The sequence below is a fragment of the Bos mutus genome, chromosome 13, assembly GCF_027580195.1.
Source record: "Bos mutus isolate GX-2022 chromosome 13, NWIPB_WYAK_1.1, whole genome shotgun sequence".
NCBI classification, from domain to species: Eukaryota; Metazoa; Chordata; class Mammalia; order Artiodactyla; family Bovidae; genus Bos; species Bos mutus.
The window spans coordinates 38,927,082-38,947,767 of record NC_091629.1 but is presented as its reverse complement, the minus strand read 5'-3'; the positions used below and the strand labels follow the sequence as shown (position 1 = coordinate 38,947,767).

At 60.1% G+C, this 20,686-nt stretch overlaps 1 protein-coding gene across 3 annotated transcripts; it reads left to right on the top strand.

The window, feature by feature from the left end:
- The first annotated feature begins 1,284 nt into the window (after positions 1 to 1,284).
- On the top strand, positions 1,285 to 17,058 carry SLC17A9 (solute carrier family 17 member 9). 3 transcript variants are annotated; one of them, XM_070381430.1, is made up of 13 exons: positions 1,570 to 1,772; positions 7,322 to 7,519; positions 7,750 to 7,889; positions 9,672 to 9,771; positions 11,086 to 11,216; positions 11,665 to 11,812; positions 11,982 to 12,078; positions 12,665 to 12,752; positions 13,405 to 13,439; positions 13,781 to 13,896; positions 14,487 to 14,542; positions 14,688 to 14,717; positions 15,085 to 17,058. In XM_070381430.1, the coding sequence occupies exons 1-13, from the start codon at positions 1,714 to 1,716 to the stop codon at positions 15,246 to 15,248; spliced, it is 1,362 nt and encodes a 453-aa protein (XP_070237531.1). In that variant the 5' UTR covers positions 1,570 to 1,713; the 3' UTR covers positions 15,249 to 17,058. The 3 variants fall into 3 exon arrangements, with proteins under 3 accessions (XP_070237532.1, XP_070237531.1, XP_070237533.1); XM_070381432.1 differs by having other exon boundaries at positions 1,576 to 1,772; positions 11,716 to 11,812; XM_070381431.1 differs by lacking the exon at positions 14,688 to 14,717 and having other exon boundaries at positions 1,285 to 1,772.
- Positions 17,059 to 20,686: the final 3,628 nt, after the last annotated feature.

Below are 20,686 nucleotides of genomic sequence, written 5' to 3'. Positions count from 1 at the left end.
TCCCTGGTGGTCCAGTAGTTAAGAATCCACCTTCCAATGCAGGGAACACAGGTTTGATCCCTGGCCAGGGAACTAAGATCCCACAGGCTGTGGGGTGAGTAGGAAGTCCATGTGCTGCAGCTGCTGAGCCTGCGTGCCACAACTAGAGAGAAGTCTGTGCATTGCAGTGAGAAATCCTGCGTGCCACAGCTAAGACTCAACGCAGGGCTTCCCTGGTGACTCATTGATTCAAAATCCACCCGCCTATGCAGGAGACACAGGTTGAATCCCTGATCTGGGAAGATCCCACATACCATAGAGCAACTAAGTGAGTGCACCACAGCTATTGAGCCTGTGCTCCAGAGCCTGGGAACCATGACTACTGAGCCCAAGCACCACAACTACTGAAGCCTGCATGCTCTAGAGCCTGTGCTTCACAAGAGATGCCACCAAGATGAGAAGCCCACGCACCACAATGACGAGTAACCCCCACTCATCACAACTAGAGAAAAGCCTGTGTAGCAACAAAGACCCAGCACAGCCTAAAGTAAATAGACTTTTTTTTTAAAAAAAGACCCGATGCAGCCAAAAATAAATTTTTTAAATCATCATCAAAGCTCCTGGGGCAGTGGGTGGCAGTGAGCTGCCAGGTAGAATTTAGCAAGGATTATCACACTTTCCTCAGTCCTGGGTTATTTGGGGGAGCACTGCTCTCTCCACACCGTCTTTCTGTCCCATTGAGCATCGTATGGGTGGAAGAAGTGCCGTCTGCTGCTAGCATGTGTGGAGCAGGGCAAGCCAGGCCTGCGGTGAGCACCACTGCACAGAAGGAGCTGGGGGAGGGGTAAGGCCAAGGCCAAGGGGTAGGGCGTTTTAGGTTTTGTTCAGAGGGCCTCCTCCTTGTGTGACCTGGCCAGGTTCACCAGGCTGCCATGTGGAGGATGGATCCGGGGGGGGGGTGGAGGTGGGGTTGTGGGTGTGTGAAGAGGCAGCAAGTACCTGGGAGAAGCAGAATTGCCCAGAATTCCACTTGCTGCCTCTCTGTGGCTGTGCCCACCACCCCTGGGCGTCAAGGCTTCTGAAGTCATGAGAATGCCCCCAAGAGCGAGGATCCGGGGATCCGAGGGCGGGGCCTGGCACCTGACAGGAGTCAGAACACGGTCTCCTCCGTGGGCTCTGGATCGCCAGGCTTCCTTCCCCCTGCTGCTCCAGGGTCCCGGGGCCAGAGCCCACCTTCAAAGACCCATTTTGAAACTGGTTCCCTTCCAGTCTTATTCCCTTTGCAGTGGGTGAGACCAACCCCAACTCTCACCCGAGGTGTGCACAGCCCTGCGAGGTGAGAAGCCCCCGGCATGCAGGCTGCCCGCCAGGATCACCGCCGGCTCAGCCCCTCCAGAGCCCCATCCTTCCGGCTGGCTGCAGGGGAAGCGCCCTCGCCGTCTGTCCCGGACGTCCGCGGCAGCCGCGAGGAGGCCCCGAGGCGCGCAGGGGTCTACCCCGCCCGCGGGAGCGCCAGGCCCGGCCTCCCCGACGGATGTGAGTGGGGCGGGTACCGAGTTGCGGGCCCCGCCCTGCCCGCCCGCCCCGCGGTGGCCGTCCGGGGGCGACACGTCCTGGGAGCGCGCCGGACGGAAGCGCCGCTGGGACTGACACGTGGACTTGGGCGGCGCTGCCCGGTGGCTGGGCCGGGCGGGAGCGGCCCCGGACACGCTGCGCCCGCGCCGTCCACGCCCGATGCAGCCGCCCCCAGACGAGACCCGCAGGGACGCGGCGGAGGACACCCAGTGGTCCAGGTGAGGCCGAGCGCTTCGGGGGATGGTCAGGGGAGGGTGCGGGCGTCCTGGGTGGAGACAGCTCCCGCCGGCGGCACCTTTGCTCCGCCTAGGGGCCACGTACCTCCCTGCTGCCTCCCTTCCATCCAGGGCCCGGTTCCCCAGTGCCCTGTCTGCTCTCTGCAGTCCAGGTCGGGTCTTGGTGGGATGGGAGGGCTGGGGGCAGGGCCTCCCAGCTCACGACCACACACGTTGACAGGCCCCAGCCCCGACCTGTGCCCACCCACCTGAGGGTCGCCTGTAGGTGCGCAGTCAGTGGGCTGGGGGCAGGGGGCTACGCTGGAACCTGCAGCAGACACTGACCCCTGCCTTCTGTGCCAGCTGTGTGATGCACACAAGGTCCCCCGGGGTGGGGGTTTACCGCACAGGGAGACCTTGGGCAGGTCATGGCCCTGGGCTGGGGGCTCCGCCCCGCAGCGTGACTCACACAGTGACCAGGAGCGAGCAAGAGGATCCCCTCCGGTTCTGGGGGGCTGAGGTCCCCAAGTCATGAACGTCAGGGCCTGCCTCCCCTGACATCCCCCTGCCTCCCCTGAACTGGCCCTGCTTCCAGGGCCGGTTCACCTCCACTTCTGCATCCTGTGGGCCTGCCTTGTGCCTTCCCTTTCCCCAGCCTCCCAGAGCCAGTCACAGGAAGACCTGGGGAGCCAAGGGCTCCCTGGAGACAGGGCCCAGGGACGGGGAAGCTCAAGAGCCCAAATCACTCACCAGGTGCCAGGTGCCTAGGAGGGCTGCCCACTGGGTGTACCTGCCTCCCACTCACCTGCTCCCTCCCCACCCTGCTGGTTGTCTAGGCGAGGCCTCCTCCCTCAAGCTGACCCAGGAGCCCTGACCCAGAAGCCAACCCAAGTGACAGGAGCTTTGCAGGCGGCTGGGCAGAGGGCTGGAGCTTCTAGAGAGTCCTGTTGCTTTCTAACAGTCTGCCTTTGCCTTCACCACCTCCTTCCCTCCCTGCCTAGTTTAGAAAGGAGCGCCTCCAGGCAGGCAGCTGGGTCCTGGGTGGAGTGGTGCATACCCTGTGTGGATAAAGGTGATGAGAACTGTGACAAAGGGTTGTGGCGACTGTGCGGCTGCTGACTGCCGTGTGGACCACCCAGAGGCAGGGCCGTTCCTGGGACATACCTGACAGGGCAGCCGGCAGCCTCAGCCCCGCTTCTCTCTGGCCCTTGCCCTCTGTCCCCAGCAGCAGGCACAGTTCCCTTTTCTGAATCAAGGGTCCACGTGACCTCGTGTTTGCTCAACCATGGGTGCTTCTCAGGCATGGGGGCCTTTGGCAGGAAGCAGAAGTTTCTAGAAAAGTTGAGGGCATGGACGAGACTCTGGACTGGGCAGAGTGAAGGGATGAAGGTCTTCAGACTTTTTATGGCTGATCCTGTCATGACCTTACGTGTTCCCAGCAAGCCCTGCCGGAGACCAGGATTCTGGGTCTGGCGTTCTGATCAGTCGCCACATCTGGGTCACCTGCACCAGCAGACTTGCTGGTTCTGTGTCCCCAGCACCTGTGGAGGATGTCCCTTTGCCCGGCCAGCAGCACTGCCTGCCAGCTCAGGGACAAGGCTGCGGGTCCTCCAGAGCCCTAGGAGGAAGCCCATAGCACCCGGCCTCCCAGCTTCTGTGGGGGTCCCCATTCTGGCACCTTAAGCTCAGGGCCAACCAGTGATCTGGAAGCGGATGCCTTTCCTGACCTCTCGGTGCCCTGTCAGCCTTCCAGAGTAGGCTAGTCTCAGCCGGCTTTCCCCAGTTTCCAGCTGGACTTCCCACCCAGAGAGCAAACAGAACCAGGCTCCTGGAGCGCTGGCAAATTGCATCCAAAGGAGGGGCAGGTGTGCTGGGGGGCGCGGTCCCATCTATGCAGGTGACCCTTCGTAGCTTTGGCCACAGAAAGGAACAAAGCTTCCTTTTTAAAGGCACCTTCCGGCTATGGCTGTTCGGGGAAGTTAGAAGCCCTGCTCCCCTGCGCCTGGGTTTGCAGGGCTCACCTGTAGGCTGTGGAGGTCACCCTGCGCCAACCTCTGAGGCTCATGCACCTGTACTCAGCAGTCCTCTGCCCGCTCCTGCTGGCTGGCCTGCCATGCCGGGCTAGGAAAGCAGGGGCAAGAGGGGGGACTGGGGGCATCATTTCCATGGTTGGAGCCCCAGAGGAGACAGTCCCTGAGCTCCTCTGGGGGTCGCTGAGCCAGTGCTTCCTGTGGCCTCCTTGGCCTTCCTGATGCCCCTCCCCTGTCCTACCCTGACACCCCACTCACAGTCTGGTTCTGTAAAGAAAATTAGCATTTGGGGCCACTAGGCCCCAGGAGAGTCCTCAACCTGCCCTGTGGGGTTCTGCCCCCGCTTTGCCTCTCGAGAGGGGCACGCCCCATCAGCCACTGTGCTGCTATCCCCACTTCTGAGTCACTCCAGTCACACTTTGCCAACCAGGAAGGAAGGTGGGGGCACTATGGCCTCTCCCTGATCACTAGGCAGTTTCCAAGGGGGCACCTGCCCCCAACCAGTCTAGTGGATGGCTCCTGGGAGTGTAGAACGGCCGGCCTTCCAGCACAGAACACTTTCCCACTGGACTCATAGGAAGCTCTAATATAAAATGCAAATTGCCACAGAGTACTGCCCAGGAGCCCCATCCTTGCCCCTCCTCAGGGCACCCAGAGACGCAGCGTGAAATCTGTGGTCCAGTGCACCCAGGGAAACTGAGGCCCAGGGAAAGGGGGTCTCCCCTAGTCAGGCTGGGGCCCAGAGTGCACCCAAGTGTCTCCTTGGGAGAGTTGCTCATCACATCAGACCATTCCCTTCGTCCAGAGCTAACAGCACTTTGGACGGTAATTCCCAGACTCCTAACTGGCAAACACAACCCTCTGGGGAAACAGGCTGGGCTTATGCCCCTCAAGTCCCCTCGAGCAGAGGTCTGTCTCCACTGGTGGGATTGCAGGACCCCACAGCCTCCAGCTGTGGGGGCAGCAGCTGGATGATGTGGCCCTGAGCCTCCCCCCACCCAGGGCCTCTGCAAGCCTGAGACACAGAAAGGCTCCCCATCTCGTTTCCCGGCCTGTGGGAAAGTGCACCAAGTTGCCAGGGTGAGCGGAATGGGGTTGGGGGAGAAATGCTGGGAGGAGGTGGATACTGTTGCCAAGGCTCCCCCGGCCCCACCCCCCCAGTCAATGGCTCCTTGTTGAGGCTTCGGGTGCTGGCAGTCACCTTGCTAGTCACTGACCTGTGAAGGAAACAGGCGTCAGGGGAACAAGCCCATTTTCACCGAGGAAACTGAAGCTCAGGAGGCCCGGTGGCTGGGCCTGTGTTCCCCCCGCAACGTGGCTGCATTTTCCCCAGGTGGCAGTGGCCCTGACCTGGAGATAATGGACATGGCCCATAGTGCCCATTTACCAGGCTCCTGGTGCGCGTGACGCCCACTGGTTCAGGGCACAAAGTTGCACTCAGGGCCTCTGAGGTCTCTTACTCCTGGGAGGCGTCCAGGAAAGTGCTCTGGCCCTCCCAGGGCCGGTCCTGTCCTCACCCTGGACTGTCCTCCAAGGCGGCCTCAGCCTGGGGGGATGCCACAGGGAGGGGATCTGCCCCCATGTCCATAGATGGAGCCCAAGCTTCTGCTGCCCTTGGCCCCTCTTGCTGTTTTCAGGTCAATGCCCAGCGAGGCAGCCGAGGGAGCCCCTGCCAGGTCCAGACAGGGGTTCAAAGGTTTGAATGGGCTTGGGGCACCAGGTTGAGACTCCAGGGTCCTGGCTCATCTGCCAGGTTTGAGGTCCCTGCCGTCCTCTGTTCCTTTTTTTTTTTTGGCGACGCCACTGCATGCCTTGTGGGATCTCAGTTTCCCGACCAGGGATTGAGACCCACGTCCCACCCCCCCACCCCCCACTCCAGAGTCCTGATCACTGGACCACAGGGGAATTCCCTCTCTTGGACATGGGTTTGGGTAGACTCCAGCAGTTGGTGATGGACAGGGAGGCCTGGCATGCTGCAGTTCATGGGGTTGCAAAGAGTCAGACATGACTGAGCGACTGAACTGAACTAAACTGTTCTGAGAACTGCCCATGCACTCCTGCTGACCTTGCCTGCCCAGTGGCCTGCCCAAGGCCCTACAGCACTGATGCCTTGGCCCCTTTCCGCCAGGCCTGGGGGTGCGGGGGGGCAGACTTGAAGCCTCTGCCCTGTCTCCTCCCCACAACCTGAGCAGCATCTCACTCCCCCGCCCCCCGACCTCACCCCTGCTCTAGAAGAACCCTTACCCCAGTTAGGCAGGTGAGCCCAGGTGTAAGCAGGACACCCAAGACACCCCCTCAAGGCTGCCTCAAGGCCTCCCCACTCTCCTGACCTCCCCCCACCTCACCCCTGCCCCAGGAGAACCCTTGCCCAAGTTAGGCAGGTGAGCCCAGGTGTATGTAGTATCCCCAAGGCACCCCAAGGTTGCCTCAAGGCCTCCCCGCTCCTGAACTCCCCACTGCCGTGACCCCTGCAGGGGATGTCTCCACATTGCACAAAGACATCACAAGTCACTAGTGGTGCCCCCCCTCCCCCCACAGAAAGGGCACTGAGGCTCTTCTCTCTCTCATTTAAAAGTCCCACCACCCCTATCTCATTTTTAAGAGCAGTTGTAGATTGGATCAGGAAGATCCTCTGGAGGAGGGCCTGGCAACCCACTCCAGTATTCTTGCCTGGAGAATCCCATGGACAGAGGAGCCTGGAGGGTTACAGTCCCAAAGTAGGGTCTCAAACAGTTGAACGTGACTAAAGTGACTTAGTATGCACGCACAGATTTACAGAGCCACCGTGAAGCCAGTAAAGACTTCCCTGTGCTCCACACCAGAGTCCCCCTTTCACATCCCAGATCAGTGTCCATTTGTCACTATCCGTGGACTGCCGTGGACAGTACTGCCACCAAGCCACACTTGCTTGGGTCCTGCACTTCCCCCTGATGTCCTGGGATGCCTCTTCCCACCCCACCTTGGACCAGGGTCCCATAGGCGCTGAGTCCCTGGGCTCCTGTCTCTGGCTTCTCCTGATTTGGTGACTGATAATTGAGGAGTTCTGGCCAGGAGTTTGGAGGACAGTCCCCATGTGGATATTGTCTGGCAACCTTCCTAGGAGGTTTGGGCTGCCTCCCTACTGCCCAGGCTCTTCCAAGGGCCCTCTGGCCTCCACGGCATGCTGGCCATCTCACACCACTTTCCCCTGTCCCCTGCTGAGCAGACCCAGCTTTCCTGGGGGCCTTGCAGGGGCACTGCTCCTACCCCCTCTCTGCCTCAACTGGGGTCCTCGTGCCAGCCCGTTGCCCCCTTGGCAGGTTACACTTGGTCCACCGAGTGCCCGTGTCCTGGAGCACTGGATCTCCCCCACCACAGCTCACTGCCCTCACTGGCCACTGTGTGCTCCCACCTCCGCTGTTTCAGGGACCTCATGCGTCATTTCTAGCATCTGCCTGTTCCTCCCAGGAGTCACCAGACATGGATAGGTGGGTGTTCAAGAGGTGGTCGAGCTGTCCCTCACATCAGCCTCTCTCTCCCCAGGCCTGAGTGCCAGGTATGGACAGGGACACTGCTGTTGGGCACGTGCCTGCTCTACTGCGCCCGCGTCAGCATGCCTGTCTGCGCCGCCTCCATGAGCCAGGACTTCGGCTGGAACAAGAAAGAGGCCGGCGTCGTGCTCAGCAGCTTCTTCTGGGGCTACTGCCTGACTCAGGTGGTGGGCGGCCACCTGGGGGACCGGTAATCCCCGCCCCCCAGGCAAGGCTGGGAGAGGGGGCTCCTAGGGAGGGAATGTGGGGACTGGGAGACCCGAGGTCCGAGTTGGGGTGGGCTGGGCCAGCACTCAGCTGTCTCGGGGTGCTTGGCTCCTTGGGGACCCCGCCTGCTCCTCAGCAGGATCCCCTAGTCTGGCCCATCCTGGCAACCTGGCTGCGCGGTTCCTCATGGCCACCCTCTTGTTCCCCTTGCAGGATCGGTGGCGAGAAGGTCATCCTGCTCTCAGCTTCTGCCTGGGGCTTCATCACCGTGGCCACTCCACTGCTCGCGCACCTTGGCAGCGCCCACCTGGCCTTCATGACCTTCTCTCGCATCCTCACCGGCTTGCTCCAAGGTAGGGGGCCCAAGCGCAGCAGAGCAAGGGATTGTGTGCACATGTGAGTGTGTGCGTGTGTACCTGTATATATGGGCGTGTGTTCAGGCAGGTGCTCCTGAGCAAGCATACGTGTCCTCGTGTGGGGCCCTGTGTATGGTATGCCTCAAACTCTGCCCCAGATCACAGAGGGTGCATTAACACCGAAGGCTGTTGCTGGTGAGGCTGCTCCTGGTGGGGCAGGTGGTCAGCGGAGGACCATTCCCACTGGCGCGCAGCCAGCTCTGTCTCACATCCCTGCCCCTGTGTTTGTGCTCTGATGCCGTAGCACCCAAGCACTTTCTGTTTTCTAGAGTCACTTCACAGGCTGGCTGGCACGTTCTAATGTCACATGTCCTCCTGCCACAAAGTCTGCTCCAGGAATCTGGTGGCCACCAGGCCGCCTCGTGGTGCTGTCAACTCCACCACAGGGCTGTGCCCAGTTGGAGGCCACACCCATGCTGGCTGGGCCAGCGGGCAGAGGGATGCCAGCATTCCCAAGACCTCTGGGTCTCATGCTTTGGGGACATTACGCTTCTGGAGAGAGGCCTCCTCAAAGACCTCCGGGGGGCAGGGGGAGTTGGTGGCAGGGTCTCACGCCCTCCCTCCAGGGGTGGGATGACCTTCCGAGCTCCTGCCCTACCCCAGCCTGGCATCTGACAGGATACACCCCCTTCCTTACCATATCTCCCGCTTCCCAGAGCCCAGGCCGGGGGTGGGCTTGCTTCCAGCCCACACCCCCAGGATCCCAGACATCCTGGACTGGGCCTCTACCTGCTTCCTGATCAGCCCCATCAGCCCAGCCTGCAGGTGGTCCTCGTGCTCCAGGCAGTCCAGCACCTGCACTCCTTCCAACTCACCCCAGTGACCATGGCTAGTACTGTCTGTCCTGCAGCTGAGGCAGGACTGAGCTGTGTGACACCTGGCTGGGAACTGCCCACTGGGCACCCGGCTGGACGGCCGTCAGCTCAGCTGTTTCTCCCCATCCTCCTCGGAGATGGAAGGACTTCTCTGTGTGGCCTGTTACAGTGAAAAGACCAGGGGTCCAGGGGCAGTTCTCACCCTGAGTGACCAGCACTTGGTGTGGGCAGTGCTGGGTCCCAAAGGGAAGGTGGGGACGATGTCCTGTACCAGTGCCCAGCCTCTGAGCTTCTCCTGGGTGCTTTTGCAGAAAAACCCAGTGTAACAGGCAAGAGTTGCAGGCCCCCAGTACAGTTTTTTTTTTTTTTTCCAAAACTAGAGTTTGAAATAATTATGGCTTCACAGGAAGTTGCAGTGCAAGGTGCAGTGAGGCCCCGAGCTGCCCCCCGCCCCCCCCACCTCCCTGCAGTGACGTATCCCATAGCTACAGGGCAGTGTCGCAGCCAGGACCCGGCGCTGTGGTCCCTCAAGGCCGTTCAGGTCCCACCTGACATTTGTGCACCATGTGTGTTAGTGTGTGCACTTGTCACGTGTGTGCATGATCACCCGTGTCGGTGCCAGGACTCTGAAGCCCTGTGGCCTTGAGAGCTGGCGTAGGCCCCCTCCGCACCCCGCCAACCGCCCCAGCTGAGTGTCTCCTTAGCCAAGTGTCAGGAAAAGCCCACATCCACTGTCCCGGGGGTGATGCAAGGAAGAAGGAGACCTGGGCTTGGATAATCACCCAGAGCCCCTGGTGCTTCCAGCCCATCTCTCATGCCTCGACCTGCTGCCCTGGTGGGCCTCGTGGGCCAGCTGGCTTGGGACACAGCTCCACATGGCCCCTTCCTTCTCCACCTGCCCCAGGGGTTTACTTCCCTGCACTGACCAGCCTGCTGTCCCAGAAGGTGCGGGAGAGTGAGCGAGCCTTCACCTACAGCACTGTGGGGGCCGGCTCCCAGTTCGGGTAAGTCCCAGCCTGGGGCTGGTGGGGACAGGCCACTCGTGTGAATGCCACAGGGCGATTCAGGTTCAGTGATGGTGACACATGGAGAGTCTGCTCCTGGAGGCACTTGCTGCCCAGCCACCCCGCCGCCACCACTGTGTTTGCTCTGTCCCCCTGGGGCCAGTGGCAGATGAAGTGGGCTTTGGGACTCTTGCCCACTTATATTCCCTTCCTTCTGCACTGACAGAACTGGATGGGGGCCGTCCCCATGGGGGAGGTGGCCTGCATTTGCTTTAGAGGGCACCCATCGTGGTCCAGTCATGACAGATCTGATCCTGTGTCCCTCCCCACTGCATGTCCCCCAGAGCACCAGACCCTCCGTGGGGTGTCTTGCTGTCCTAATGGGGCTTCACAACCCCTGGGTTCAGGGCTTCACTTCACTGCTGCCGAGTTCCAGGCAAGAATGCAAAGGGGCCAGGGGTGCCTGTGGGGGTGCTGGGAGCTGCCCAGATGGAAACCCTGGGTGCCCAGTGAAACGTGAATTTCAGAGAAGCAATATGAAACAAGTCACACCAAGAAAGGTTCATAGTGCATCTGAAATCCCATCTCACTGGGTGACCTGGACCTGTTGGGTGGGAGCAGGTAGAAGGGAGACACAGGGAGAGACCATGCCCACCCCCCTCCCCTCAGATGGGGAAATGGAGGCTCAAAGCAGAAGACAGCCTCCACGGGCCTTGGTGGGAAGCTTTTTCCTTCTTTTTTCTTCTTTAACCATCTCCTGGTCGAGCCTTGGCAGACGAGGGGCAGTGGGGAGAAGCTCCTGGACAGACAGGCCAGCCTGTGGCAGGGAGGCCCCCAGGACACAGGATCAGCAGGACACAGGGAGGCAGTTGGGTTTGGAGGTTGTTTCTGCGTTTAGAAGTCTTTTTGAAATTTCATTCTCTCTGATAACAAGGAGCTGAAAACAGCGTGGAGGTTTTATATCAGCGAATTCTTGTCACCACTGTCTTCTCATTGCCTTTTTTATTTTAAAAAGATTCACATGCAAATGTGGGCCAACTGAAGGCCTAGTAGGGAGATCCTAGAACAAAGCAGGGCCCCTGTGCCATGTCATGGCTGCGTGGCTGTGCCTGAGTCCACGCTGGCCCATGGCATCAGAATGCCCTGCCAGCTCGCACCCCTAGCATCCCGCACGGACCCTGCCTTCTTGGGCAGCTGCTCACAGATGACAGGGTGCCCTGTTTTCCAGGGACTCAGCTTACACAGGGTGGGGTCCAAGAGGCAGCTTTGGCCCCAGTGAAGCGAGGGTTCTGGCCATGCCCACTGTCTTTGCAGGACACTGGTGACCGGGGCTGTGGGCTCCCTGCTCCTGGACTGGTACGGCTGGCCGAGTGTCTTCTACTTTTCGGGTGGACTCACCCTGCTGTGGGTGGGTTACGTGTACAGGTGTCTCCTGAGTGAGAGAGGTACGTGCCACTCCCTGGGGAGCTTGGGAGGCCTGGTGCACTCCTGGTGCCTCGTCCCCTCCAGGGAGGGGCCACTGAACCCCGAGAGCAGGTGGGCCCCGGGACCCGGGGCTGTGGCTCTGCCCTCCAGAGAAGGATGCTCCAGGTAGAGAGGACGCCTACTCCCTGAGTCTCATCTGGGCTATGGTCAAGTCTGGGGACTGTTGGATGAATGCAGACGTGCAGGGGCCACTCAGCCGGCACAGGCAGTCTGCAGGGGAAGTGGCAGCCTCCGGTGACAGGAGTGGGGCCTGGGAGGTTTGAGGGCTCGGGGGACAGATGGTCAGCACTAATGTCTACCCCCGAAGGCAAGTGCTGCTGAGCCCAGGCACTGGCAGAGAGGGTATACAGCCCCCACACACAGCCAGGGGCCCACAGGCTGCCCCCAGCATCTGGTCTCTGGGAACAGGTCCATCCTCCCACCTGGATGGCTTTCACGTGGACCTGCCTCCCCCTTCAGATCTCATCCTGGCCCTGGGCATCCTGGCGCAAGGCCTGCCCGTGTCCAGACACACCAAGGTGCCCTGGAGACAGCTCTTCCGAAAGCCTTCTGTCTGGTGAGCGGGCTGTTGTGGGGACAGGGTTTGGGGACCTGGATCCACCACCGCAGGGGAGCAGCCGGCATGGAGGCAGCTCCACTCTGGGCTTCCCGCTCTCAGCCCCTGGCCACCCTGGTGTGGGGACGGGCTCCAAGTGTGGATGCTGAGCCTGGCGCCCACCCCCCAGGGCAGCCATCATCTCCCAGCTATCTGCGGCCTGCTCCTTCTTCATCCTCCTCTCCTGGCTGCCGACCTTCTTTAAGGAGACCTTCCCCAGCTCCAAGGTGGGTTGGCCACCAGGCAGCTCGTAGGGTAGGGGGCACCACAAGGCATGTGCAGAGAGCTGGGTTCCTTCCACCCAGGCTCTGGCAGTTCTGACACCGTGTGGCTCAGTGCCAGAGCCTGGGTGCACACAGGAGAGGCCCAGCTGCTGCCCTGTCTGCCCACCCCACTGTGGACAGTCCTTCCTGGGGTTGGGGGGTATGCAGGGTTCCTGATGTGGGCACAGATGTCCTGCAGTCAGCCTGGCTGGCTTCACCCCAGTTGCTCAACCACCAGACCTCCCGGTCTGGTGACCAGGAACTTCGCGTCACACACTCTGGGCAGGACGCAATCCCCAGCTCTGCCCCCACCCTGTGGGGAGCCACGAGGGAGGTCCTTCTCACAGGGGAGACAGCACCAGTAGTGCTCGGTCCATGTCAGGGATGGATTAGGGTCTGGGAGGCCGGGCTGGGAGGCCTAGCCTGTGGGCAGAAGAGAGACTTACTGCGCAGTGGTCATGGGCAGCGGCCACCCCACCCCTTTGTCCTCTCCAGATGGCCAGGTGCCCATTCTGGACGCCTCTTAGGTCCCTCCACTCCCTCCCTCCAGGGCTGGGTCTTCAACGTGGTGCCCTGGCTGGTGGCCATTCCCGCCAGTCTGCTCAGCGGGCTTCTCTCTGATCATCTCATCAATCAGGGTGAGCCCTGGGGGAGGGGAGGGGGGCATCCCTCCTGGGTGCCGCTGTAGCAAGGTGGAGGCATACCCCTGAGGACTGGCCATGATGTGGGTCCCCGGTCCAGAGAGCCAGCCCCGGGGGCCCTGGTGCCCGGCTTCTGGCCTGACAGCCAATGCCTGCCTCCAGCCTGCCACCTCCCTAGCCTGTTCCCCATGAAGGGGACATAGTCACCGTGGAGCAGTCGATTCTCCCACCTGGGTGCTAGACGCAGTCCCCCTGGTGGGGTCAGACCACAGACCTGCACACCCATGCCCTGAGGATGACCGCTCGCAGGCAGGCTCCCCACGACCCTGCCCTACATGGCCTTAAATGTCAGTCTTGTCCTCATTACCAAAGGAACCACCCACTCACTGAGGGAAAAGTAGAAAATTTGCAGAAACACAAAGAAAACATTTTGTAATCACTGAGGGACTTGCTTTGCCCGGCCTCTTAAGTGCACACACATACACACTCATACACGTGTGCACGTGGCTCAGATAACGCAGGCTGTCCCCCGTGAGCCCGGCCCAGCCCTCCTCTCCCTGCGGCCCTGCCGGGTGGGACCCCTCTGGATACCGTCGGGGGTGGGGCAGCACAGATGGCCAGTGGGACACTCTGGTCTCCCCCTGTCCAGGTTACAGGACCATCACCGTTCGGAAGTTCATGCAGGTAGGAAGGTCCTGAGACCACTCTCTCCCGACTTTCTCCCACTCTCACCGTTTTGCTCCTGGGGCCCCTGACCTAGAAGGTGGCCAGTGTGGTATAGCGGCTGGAGGGCTCCCTGGGTCAGCTATGGGGACTGGTCTGACCGACTGAGGCCCTTCCCTGAACCCCAGTGCTCATCGACTGGGGCTTCTCTGGCTGCAACTAGCATGGCCAGCTGGTTAGTGTAGCCTTGTTCCGTGTCCTCCGGGCAGGCCCAACCTGAGAGGGAGCCCCACCCACCCTCATTCAGGGCAGCCCAGGAAGGCCCAAGGCTCCCGCCGCGTCCCCGCTTGTCTCTCCTGCAGGTGATGGGCCTCGGCCTGTCCAGTGTTTTTGCCCTGTGTCTGGGCCACACGTCGAGCTTTTGTAACTCCGTGGTCTTCGCGTCAGCCTCCATTGGCCTCCAGACCTTCAACCACAGGTGAGGGCCGGGCACCTCATCCTCCAGAGCCCCCCATGCCGCCTCTGGGCTCCCGGGTCCTGGGTGCAGGGGAGGAGCCCTGTGATCCGTGGTGCACATGGAGGGTGGGCAGTGACAGGCCCCCACGAGTGAGCCACAAAGTGAAGAGGAATGGAGCTGGTGAGGACCCAGGCTTTTTGGGAAAACGAAGCGGTGTTTGGGGAGGGGCCAGCAGAAGAGATGCTGATCTCTTGAGAAGCATCCTCTGAGCCAAAGGTGGGGATCCAGCCTCATGTCCCCCAACCTGCACTGCAGCTCAGGGTTTAATCAGGAAAACAGCTCTGAATTGTTCTGAGTTGGAACTTGATGTTGTTTTCCAAATTATTGGGCCGCAAAGCGTGTGTGCGCTCAAGCAAGCTTGCCTCCCGTCTTATTTTATCCTGGGAGTGGGTCCCATGCCATCACCACTGCTGAGCTGGGGCTGACCTCCTGGTGTGGTGGGCAGGCCTGGCTGGCCTCTGGGATCCAGGTGATCAGAAGAGCTACGGCTGGCGTGGTGGCTGGCAGCCATCCTGTGGTCACTTGCCCTCGTTCTCTCCTCTTTCCCGCAGTGGCATTTCCGTTAATATCCAGGATCTGGCCCCTTCCTGTGCCGGCTTTCTGTTTGGTAAGGACCACAGGCCCTCCTTGAATAGGGAGTAGCTGCCGCTTCCTGCTCAGGACCTCTAGGGCCTATCCTCGGGCAGGTGGGCTGTAGGAGAGTTCCAGTGGGCTTCCACTGACCAATCCTCATTCTCCCTGTCCTATTCCAGGCGTGGCCAACACAGCTGGGGCCTTGGCAGGTGAGAGGTGGGCTGGGATCCCCTGCCTGCGGGTATCAAGCTGCCCCGCTCCGTGTCCTCCCACCCTCTGCCTCAGCCCTCAGGATGGGGCGTGGTACCCCTCAGAGGGTCCCATAGTGTTAGAGCAGTTGCGGGGAGCTCAGACCCTGGAGCTAGCCACGGGGCGAGAATAGACCTGCCTTCCATGGTGACATGGAGCCCCTGCACATGTGCGGGTCCTCAGAGGCTGAGGACTGGATTGCAATGACAGGGCTGGTGCCCTCAGGGCCCCTAGCTTCTCTCCACACTGTCCTCGCAGGGGCTGGACAGCCTGTCCTCAAGCCGGCCTGTCTATCCCCCAACCGGCCTGTCCCCTCTTGCGGTACAGGTGTAGTGGGCGTGTGCCTGGGCGGCTACCTCATCGAGACCACGGGCTCCTGGACGTCTGTGTTCAACCTAGTGGCCGCCATCAGCAGCCTGGGGCTGTGCACCTTCCTTGTGTTTGGGAAGGCCCAGCGGGTCGACCTGAGCCCCGCCCATGAGGACCTCTAGCCTCCCTGACCTACACCCCTGAGGACCTTGGGCCATCAGCAGGGAACTTGGCCCTGCTGATGGGCCCCTTTGCTCCTGGCCCTAAAGGGAGGGAGCCTCAGCCCAGGGGGGCGTGGCCTGCTTCCCCTGCCCATGGGGGTCGCACCCTTCTTCCAGTTAGTGAAACTTCAGTGTGGGTGGATTAGTATCTTTAGTAGCAGTAGCTTCATGACAGACACAGTCTATTCTGTGTAGACTCATATGTGCCCCATGCAGGCATCCCTCCCTGGGGTCATGTTGGTGCAGGGTGGGCAGTCAACTGGAGTCTCCCCCCAGAACCTGCTTGGCTTTGTGTTTCGGCACTGGGGGCCAGATCATGCTCTGGAGGGGGCCGTCCTATGCACTTTAGGGTCTTTAGCAGTATCCCTGGCCCCCACCCACCAGACAGGCCCCTAGTCCCAACAGCCAGCCCTGCCTCCTGACATAACCAAGTGTCCCCAGAGGACCTGTCCCTGGTGCCCCTCCTGTGAATCCCTGGGCACTGCTGATGGACCTGCTCCCCTAGTGCCTCGTGCGGGTGTGTGGGCACCCCTCCTGGGCAGGACACACCCTGAACCAGTGAAACCCCCTGTCCTCCTTGTCTTTCTCCCTCCCTGTTTACAGTAGAGGGACCAGTTGTCTTACAGATTAATAATAGACTCTGCAAGATGTATATGTAGAAAAAAGAAACTATGAGAATATGGAAAATCACACCAAAGCCTTATTTAAATTATGACTATTAAAAAAATTATGACTATTAAACTATTTAAAAAGAAGACCATTATGTCATTTAATTCTCTATTTATAAAAAGAATAAACACATGTTAAAGATTTATTTCATTCATTTGAGGAAACCAGCAAAGTGTTACAAACTGTTCAAGGAAAACATCACGAACAGACAGACACACTGACCCATGTGGGTGCTGACACGAATGCGCAAACACCTCTGAGGTGGGCCTTCCTTGCTCCGCCCCAGACAGACCCTGTCTGCGCATCTGTGTCAGAGCCTCTTGGCGGTGCTGTCCTCTGTGCGGATTCCAGAATCAGACAAATCCTAATTTTCCATGTGAGCAAAGATTTCCCCCGACAGCCTCCCCACCCCCGCTTTTGATCGGGAAGAATCAGATTCTCGATTACAAAGTGAGTCTGGCCTCTGTAGGTTTGGCCTGATTGTTTACAGAGACGCAGCAAGAATATGAATTTACCATGAAGGCCTTTCTGTTTGCTCGGCTGGGGTTTTTCACGAGAACCTTCAGGTGGAATTCCAGGCCGTGCTGTTCTGAGATGGGAGCCCAGCCCAGAAAGTTCTCCCACAGTGGGGTGCCCTCCTTAGGACCCGGGACGCAGGACAGCTATGGGCTTGTGGCTGTTTATGAGTGCCGCTGTATGTTACCTTGTTGGGCAAGCATCACCCCCATCTCCTCCATGACTTTCTCCTCCCAAATAAGAACTGTCCCCTCCTTGTCAGACCCTGGCGTCCACCATCTGTGTTCTGTCTCTATGACACTGACCCCTCGAGGCCCTCTTGGGAACCCGTCCTACAGTATTTGTCCTTTCATGACGGCTCATTTCGCGAAACATGATGTCCTCACTGTGCATCCGTGCTGGATCATGTACCAGGATTGCCTTCCTTTTTAAGTCCATGTAATGTTCCGTCGTATGGACGGACCATGTCTTGTTTACGTCTTCATCCGTCAGGGGGACACGGGCTGCTTCTACCTCCTGGCACTGTGCATTCACTGCTGTAAACCTGGGAGTAAGAATAACACCTTTGTCTTTGGTTGTTCAGTCACTCGGTCGTGTGCTACTCTTTGCAACCTCATGGGCTGCAGAAACACTGGGCTCCCCTGTCCTTCACTATCTCCCGGAGTTTGCTCAAACTCATGTCCGTTGAGTTGATGATGCCATCCAACCATCTCATCTTCTTTCACTCTCTTCTTTGTCTTTAACCCACAGCGAACTGTAAACTCTTGGAGAGACTGAGAGAGATGGCCCTGCCTGTGGGAACACAGCCATCCCATTTGGTGTCTCTGTGCTTGAGTCCTGAGGGATGGGGGCCCAGGGCACTCATGTAAACTGGGATCCCAGGCCTCCTGGATGCTGAGTCTGATTGGACTTCTGTCACGGCTTCACTGTCACCGCCTCACAGGACAGGAGAGGGAGGAGCCGGGGTGGGGGCACTGGGCCTGCTGTAAGCAGCTGGGCCTTCTCCTCCCATCACGGCTGTTCCTGGTCCTGAGTGTCCTCTGGGATCTGGGTACAGCCCCACCCCTTCCCAAGGCCAATGCTGGGCCCTGGAATGGGCTCCTTGGATTCCAGGTGAAAGCATTTGCTGGTGGGCAGGCCTGACCCTGGCCATGTGTTATCTGGTGCAGGGAGGCCCAGACATGGCCTCACCCCTGGGTGGCCTTGGCAGGATCCCAGAGCCAACACTGACCCTGAGTGCAGTGGCGGGAAAGGGGGCAGGCAGGGAGCGGGCAGGCTTCTGCAGGGTCACCAGACCCTGGACACCAAACCTGCTGTACCTTCACTCCCGAGAGGAGGGGCTCTGGATGCCCAGGGCCATGAGTGTGCATTTGTGCTCGGGGTGTGTGAGGCGGGGAGTTGGGGGGAGGGGGGCGTGCGCGTTTGCCACACGTCTATGCCTGCACCACCCGCGGCCAGGAAGTGCGTTGGGAGGACCAGGCTGTTGTTGCCCCCGCAGCTGGCCGACAGAGGGCGCCGTCCGACAGGGCTTTGTCCCGGCCCCCCAGAAGCCGACCTGGCTCCTCCCTGGGACGCTAGGTTGGGAGCTGAGGGATCCAGTTGGCCACCAGTGCACCGGCGCTCGGGCCCCTCGGCTCCGTAGGAAGGGATAAGTTGGAAGGATGTTCCAGGAGTGAGGATGCACAAGACTGGAGCCTGAGGCAGGAGGGGGACCCAGGAGTGGCCGGGCCTGGGAGTGCGCACGTGGGGCAACTTGCGGGGTGGGGCCCTCTCTCACCACCTTTCCCCCAGTCTGGGTCCCTCCCACTGGCCGCCAGGGCTCCTGCACACACGGGGTTTCTGTGTCCACTTCTAATAAGAAGATGACATGCCAGCAGGGCTTCATGGTTGGACGCCCCGAGGTCCGTTCCCCCCACCCCCTCCTCTCCCCAGGGCGCACGTGTCCTCAGGGGCGGGACTGTCCCCCCCTATTCGGGACTACAGAAGTCTGGCCTCAGGTGGGGCTGGGGTCCCTCCGGTGCTCAGGATGTTGAAGGGCTCAGGGCCGTTGAAGTCCCCCTAGGTCCTGTCCTAGACCCCAAAAGCCCCACACAGGCCTCACTAGGTGCCCCACCCCACACCCCTCTGTCCCCACCCCCACCCCTACCCCCACAGGTAGGGTGCCCCTTCAGTAAGTGACTCTTTTCTGTCTTTTCTGTAAAACAGCATCTTTAACAGCCACTTAATATCTGTAATTAGCATGCTAATTAGACCTACCCCTCTGGGTTCCCCACCCCCATTCCTTGGCTTTGTCCTTCAGCCCTAGGACAGCAACGCCCTGTGGGTCCCCACTTGCCCCTGGGGACCCCTTGCTCACCTTTCCCCGGGTGGGAGGTGCGGGGGCCACCCTGGGCAGTTGGGCCACCCCCAACTCTGGGGACCAGGGCCGAGTTCTTTCCCGCGTACAGTGGAGACACTACCCACCTCCGCAGCAGAGGGAGCTGAGCTGCACGTAGAAACACACTTTTAGGGAATTTGCTTTATCATGTTTAATTGAAGGCCGTTGAGGCCGTGGCATGAATATTCAGCGAGGTGGCAGGAGCCTCTTCAGACTGCAGGACTGCAGGACGCACCCAGCACGGGGCCTGTCAAAGGGGGAGCGAGGTGGGGAAGCTATTAATTGAAATAGCTTCATTAATTAGTAATTAACAGCAGAGAAATGACTGTGTCACACGTCGTATTTCAGTGGATGCCCTTCATGTGTTATGGGGCCTTTAATTAAAGGATGTGCATTTTAATTAAAGGCAAGCTTGGCCCTTTGACCTTTGGAAGACAAAAGAGGCTCTGAATTTTCAAAGAAACTGGCCAGGAGGCTGGTGCAGGCCTCAGGGGACCGGCGTCCTCTGGCTTCGGGACCCTCTGCCTTCCAGCCCCTCTGAGGCCAAGGGCCCTGGCTGCTCCTCCCTGAGCCCAGAGGCGGTGGCCATGTGGGGTCCTGTGGGGTCACAGGTCAGCACAGGAGGGGTCCCGGGCAGGAGGGCCCAGAGAGTGATGTCCGCACAGCCCTGTGGGCCAGTGTCCTGCAAGTGGGGGCTCAAAGCAGTGCCCTGAGACCTTGGGGCAGGACGGAAGACCACCGGGCCAGTTGGCTGAGCCCTCCTCCCCATCGTGGGCTCCAAGTCTCTGTTCTCTTCTGATGCGTGTGGACACATTTTGTGAACAGAACAAGGCTTCGCACAGGGCACAGCCCAGCTCCCCGGGAGGTGTGAAGGTGGCGGTGTCCTGGGGCTGCAGGACCAAGCTCTCAGACCCGGGACTGGGACAGCAGACCTCTTGCAGGCCTGGAGGCTGGAAGTCTGGGGTCGAGGTTCCAGCAGAGGTCCCTCTCTTGTGCACGTGGATGGCGACCCCCCTACCCCGCCCCGTGTCCTCATGGGCTCGTCCCTGCATGTATGTCTTTGTCCTAATCTCTTATCAGGACAAGCAGATTGGATCAGGGCCACCCTAGGGATCTCGGTTTAAAGTTATCCCCAGCCTGGAAAGGCCTTATTTCCAAACAAAGTCACGTTCTGAAATCCTGGGGGTTCAGGATGTCAACATATGAATTTTGGGGACCTCGTTCAGCTCATAACAGTGTGGCTCCCCCACTTCCACCTTTCCTGAGCCCAGAGCCATAGGAACCAGGAGAAGCTGCCTGGAGACCTAGTGGGTACTGTGGGCTGCTCAGACCCCCTTATGGAAGGGGTGGGGTTGCTGGCGGCTCACAGCTGAGTCTCCTTCCTGGGGTTGACCCCTCTCCAGCATGGAGGGACAGAGGCCCTGCCCTTGGCCTCAGCTGGGACAACCCTAAGGAATATAGGTTCCAGAGGTCCCAGGGGGTGGTGGAGGCTTCGGTTGTAGCAGCAAAGCACCCCAATTCCTCCCCTGCTCCCCGCCTCCTCGCCCCCTCCCCAACCACTGATGCTGAGACCACCTCCATGACCTCCTGCTGCAAATTTCCACCTCAGCCTCATCTGCAGGGGCCCCTGGGCTCAGGCAGGCCCTGCATCCCAGGCTGGGGGCTCCCAGAACCCTCCCTGCTCAGGAAGGACATACAGCTCCTGCGTCTGAGACTCTCCATCTGTTAAACTAGTAGGAGACGCCACACGGTTAACTGCCCTCCAGGCCCCAGGGCTCGGCGATCAGTAAGTGACAGCCCAGCCAGGTCCTGCTCCCAGAGGAGGTGGGGACCAGCC

Coding starts and splice junctions, on each gene's coding strand:
- SLC17A9 (XM_070381430.1), top strand. CDS start 1,714: ATGCAGCCGCCCCCAGACGAGACCCGCAGGGACGCGGCGGAGGACACC. Junction 1,773..7,321: donor GAGGACACCCAGTGGTCCAG/GTGAGGCCGAGC, acceptor CTCTCTCCCCAG/GCCTGAGTGCCAGGTATGGA. Junction 14,543..14,687: donor CTGTGCCGGCTTTCTGTTTG/GTAAGGACCACA, acceptor GTCCTATTCCAG/GCGTGGCCAACACAGCTGGG.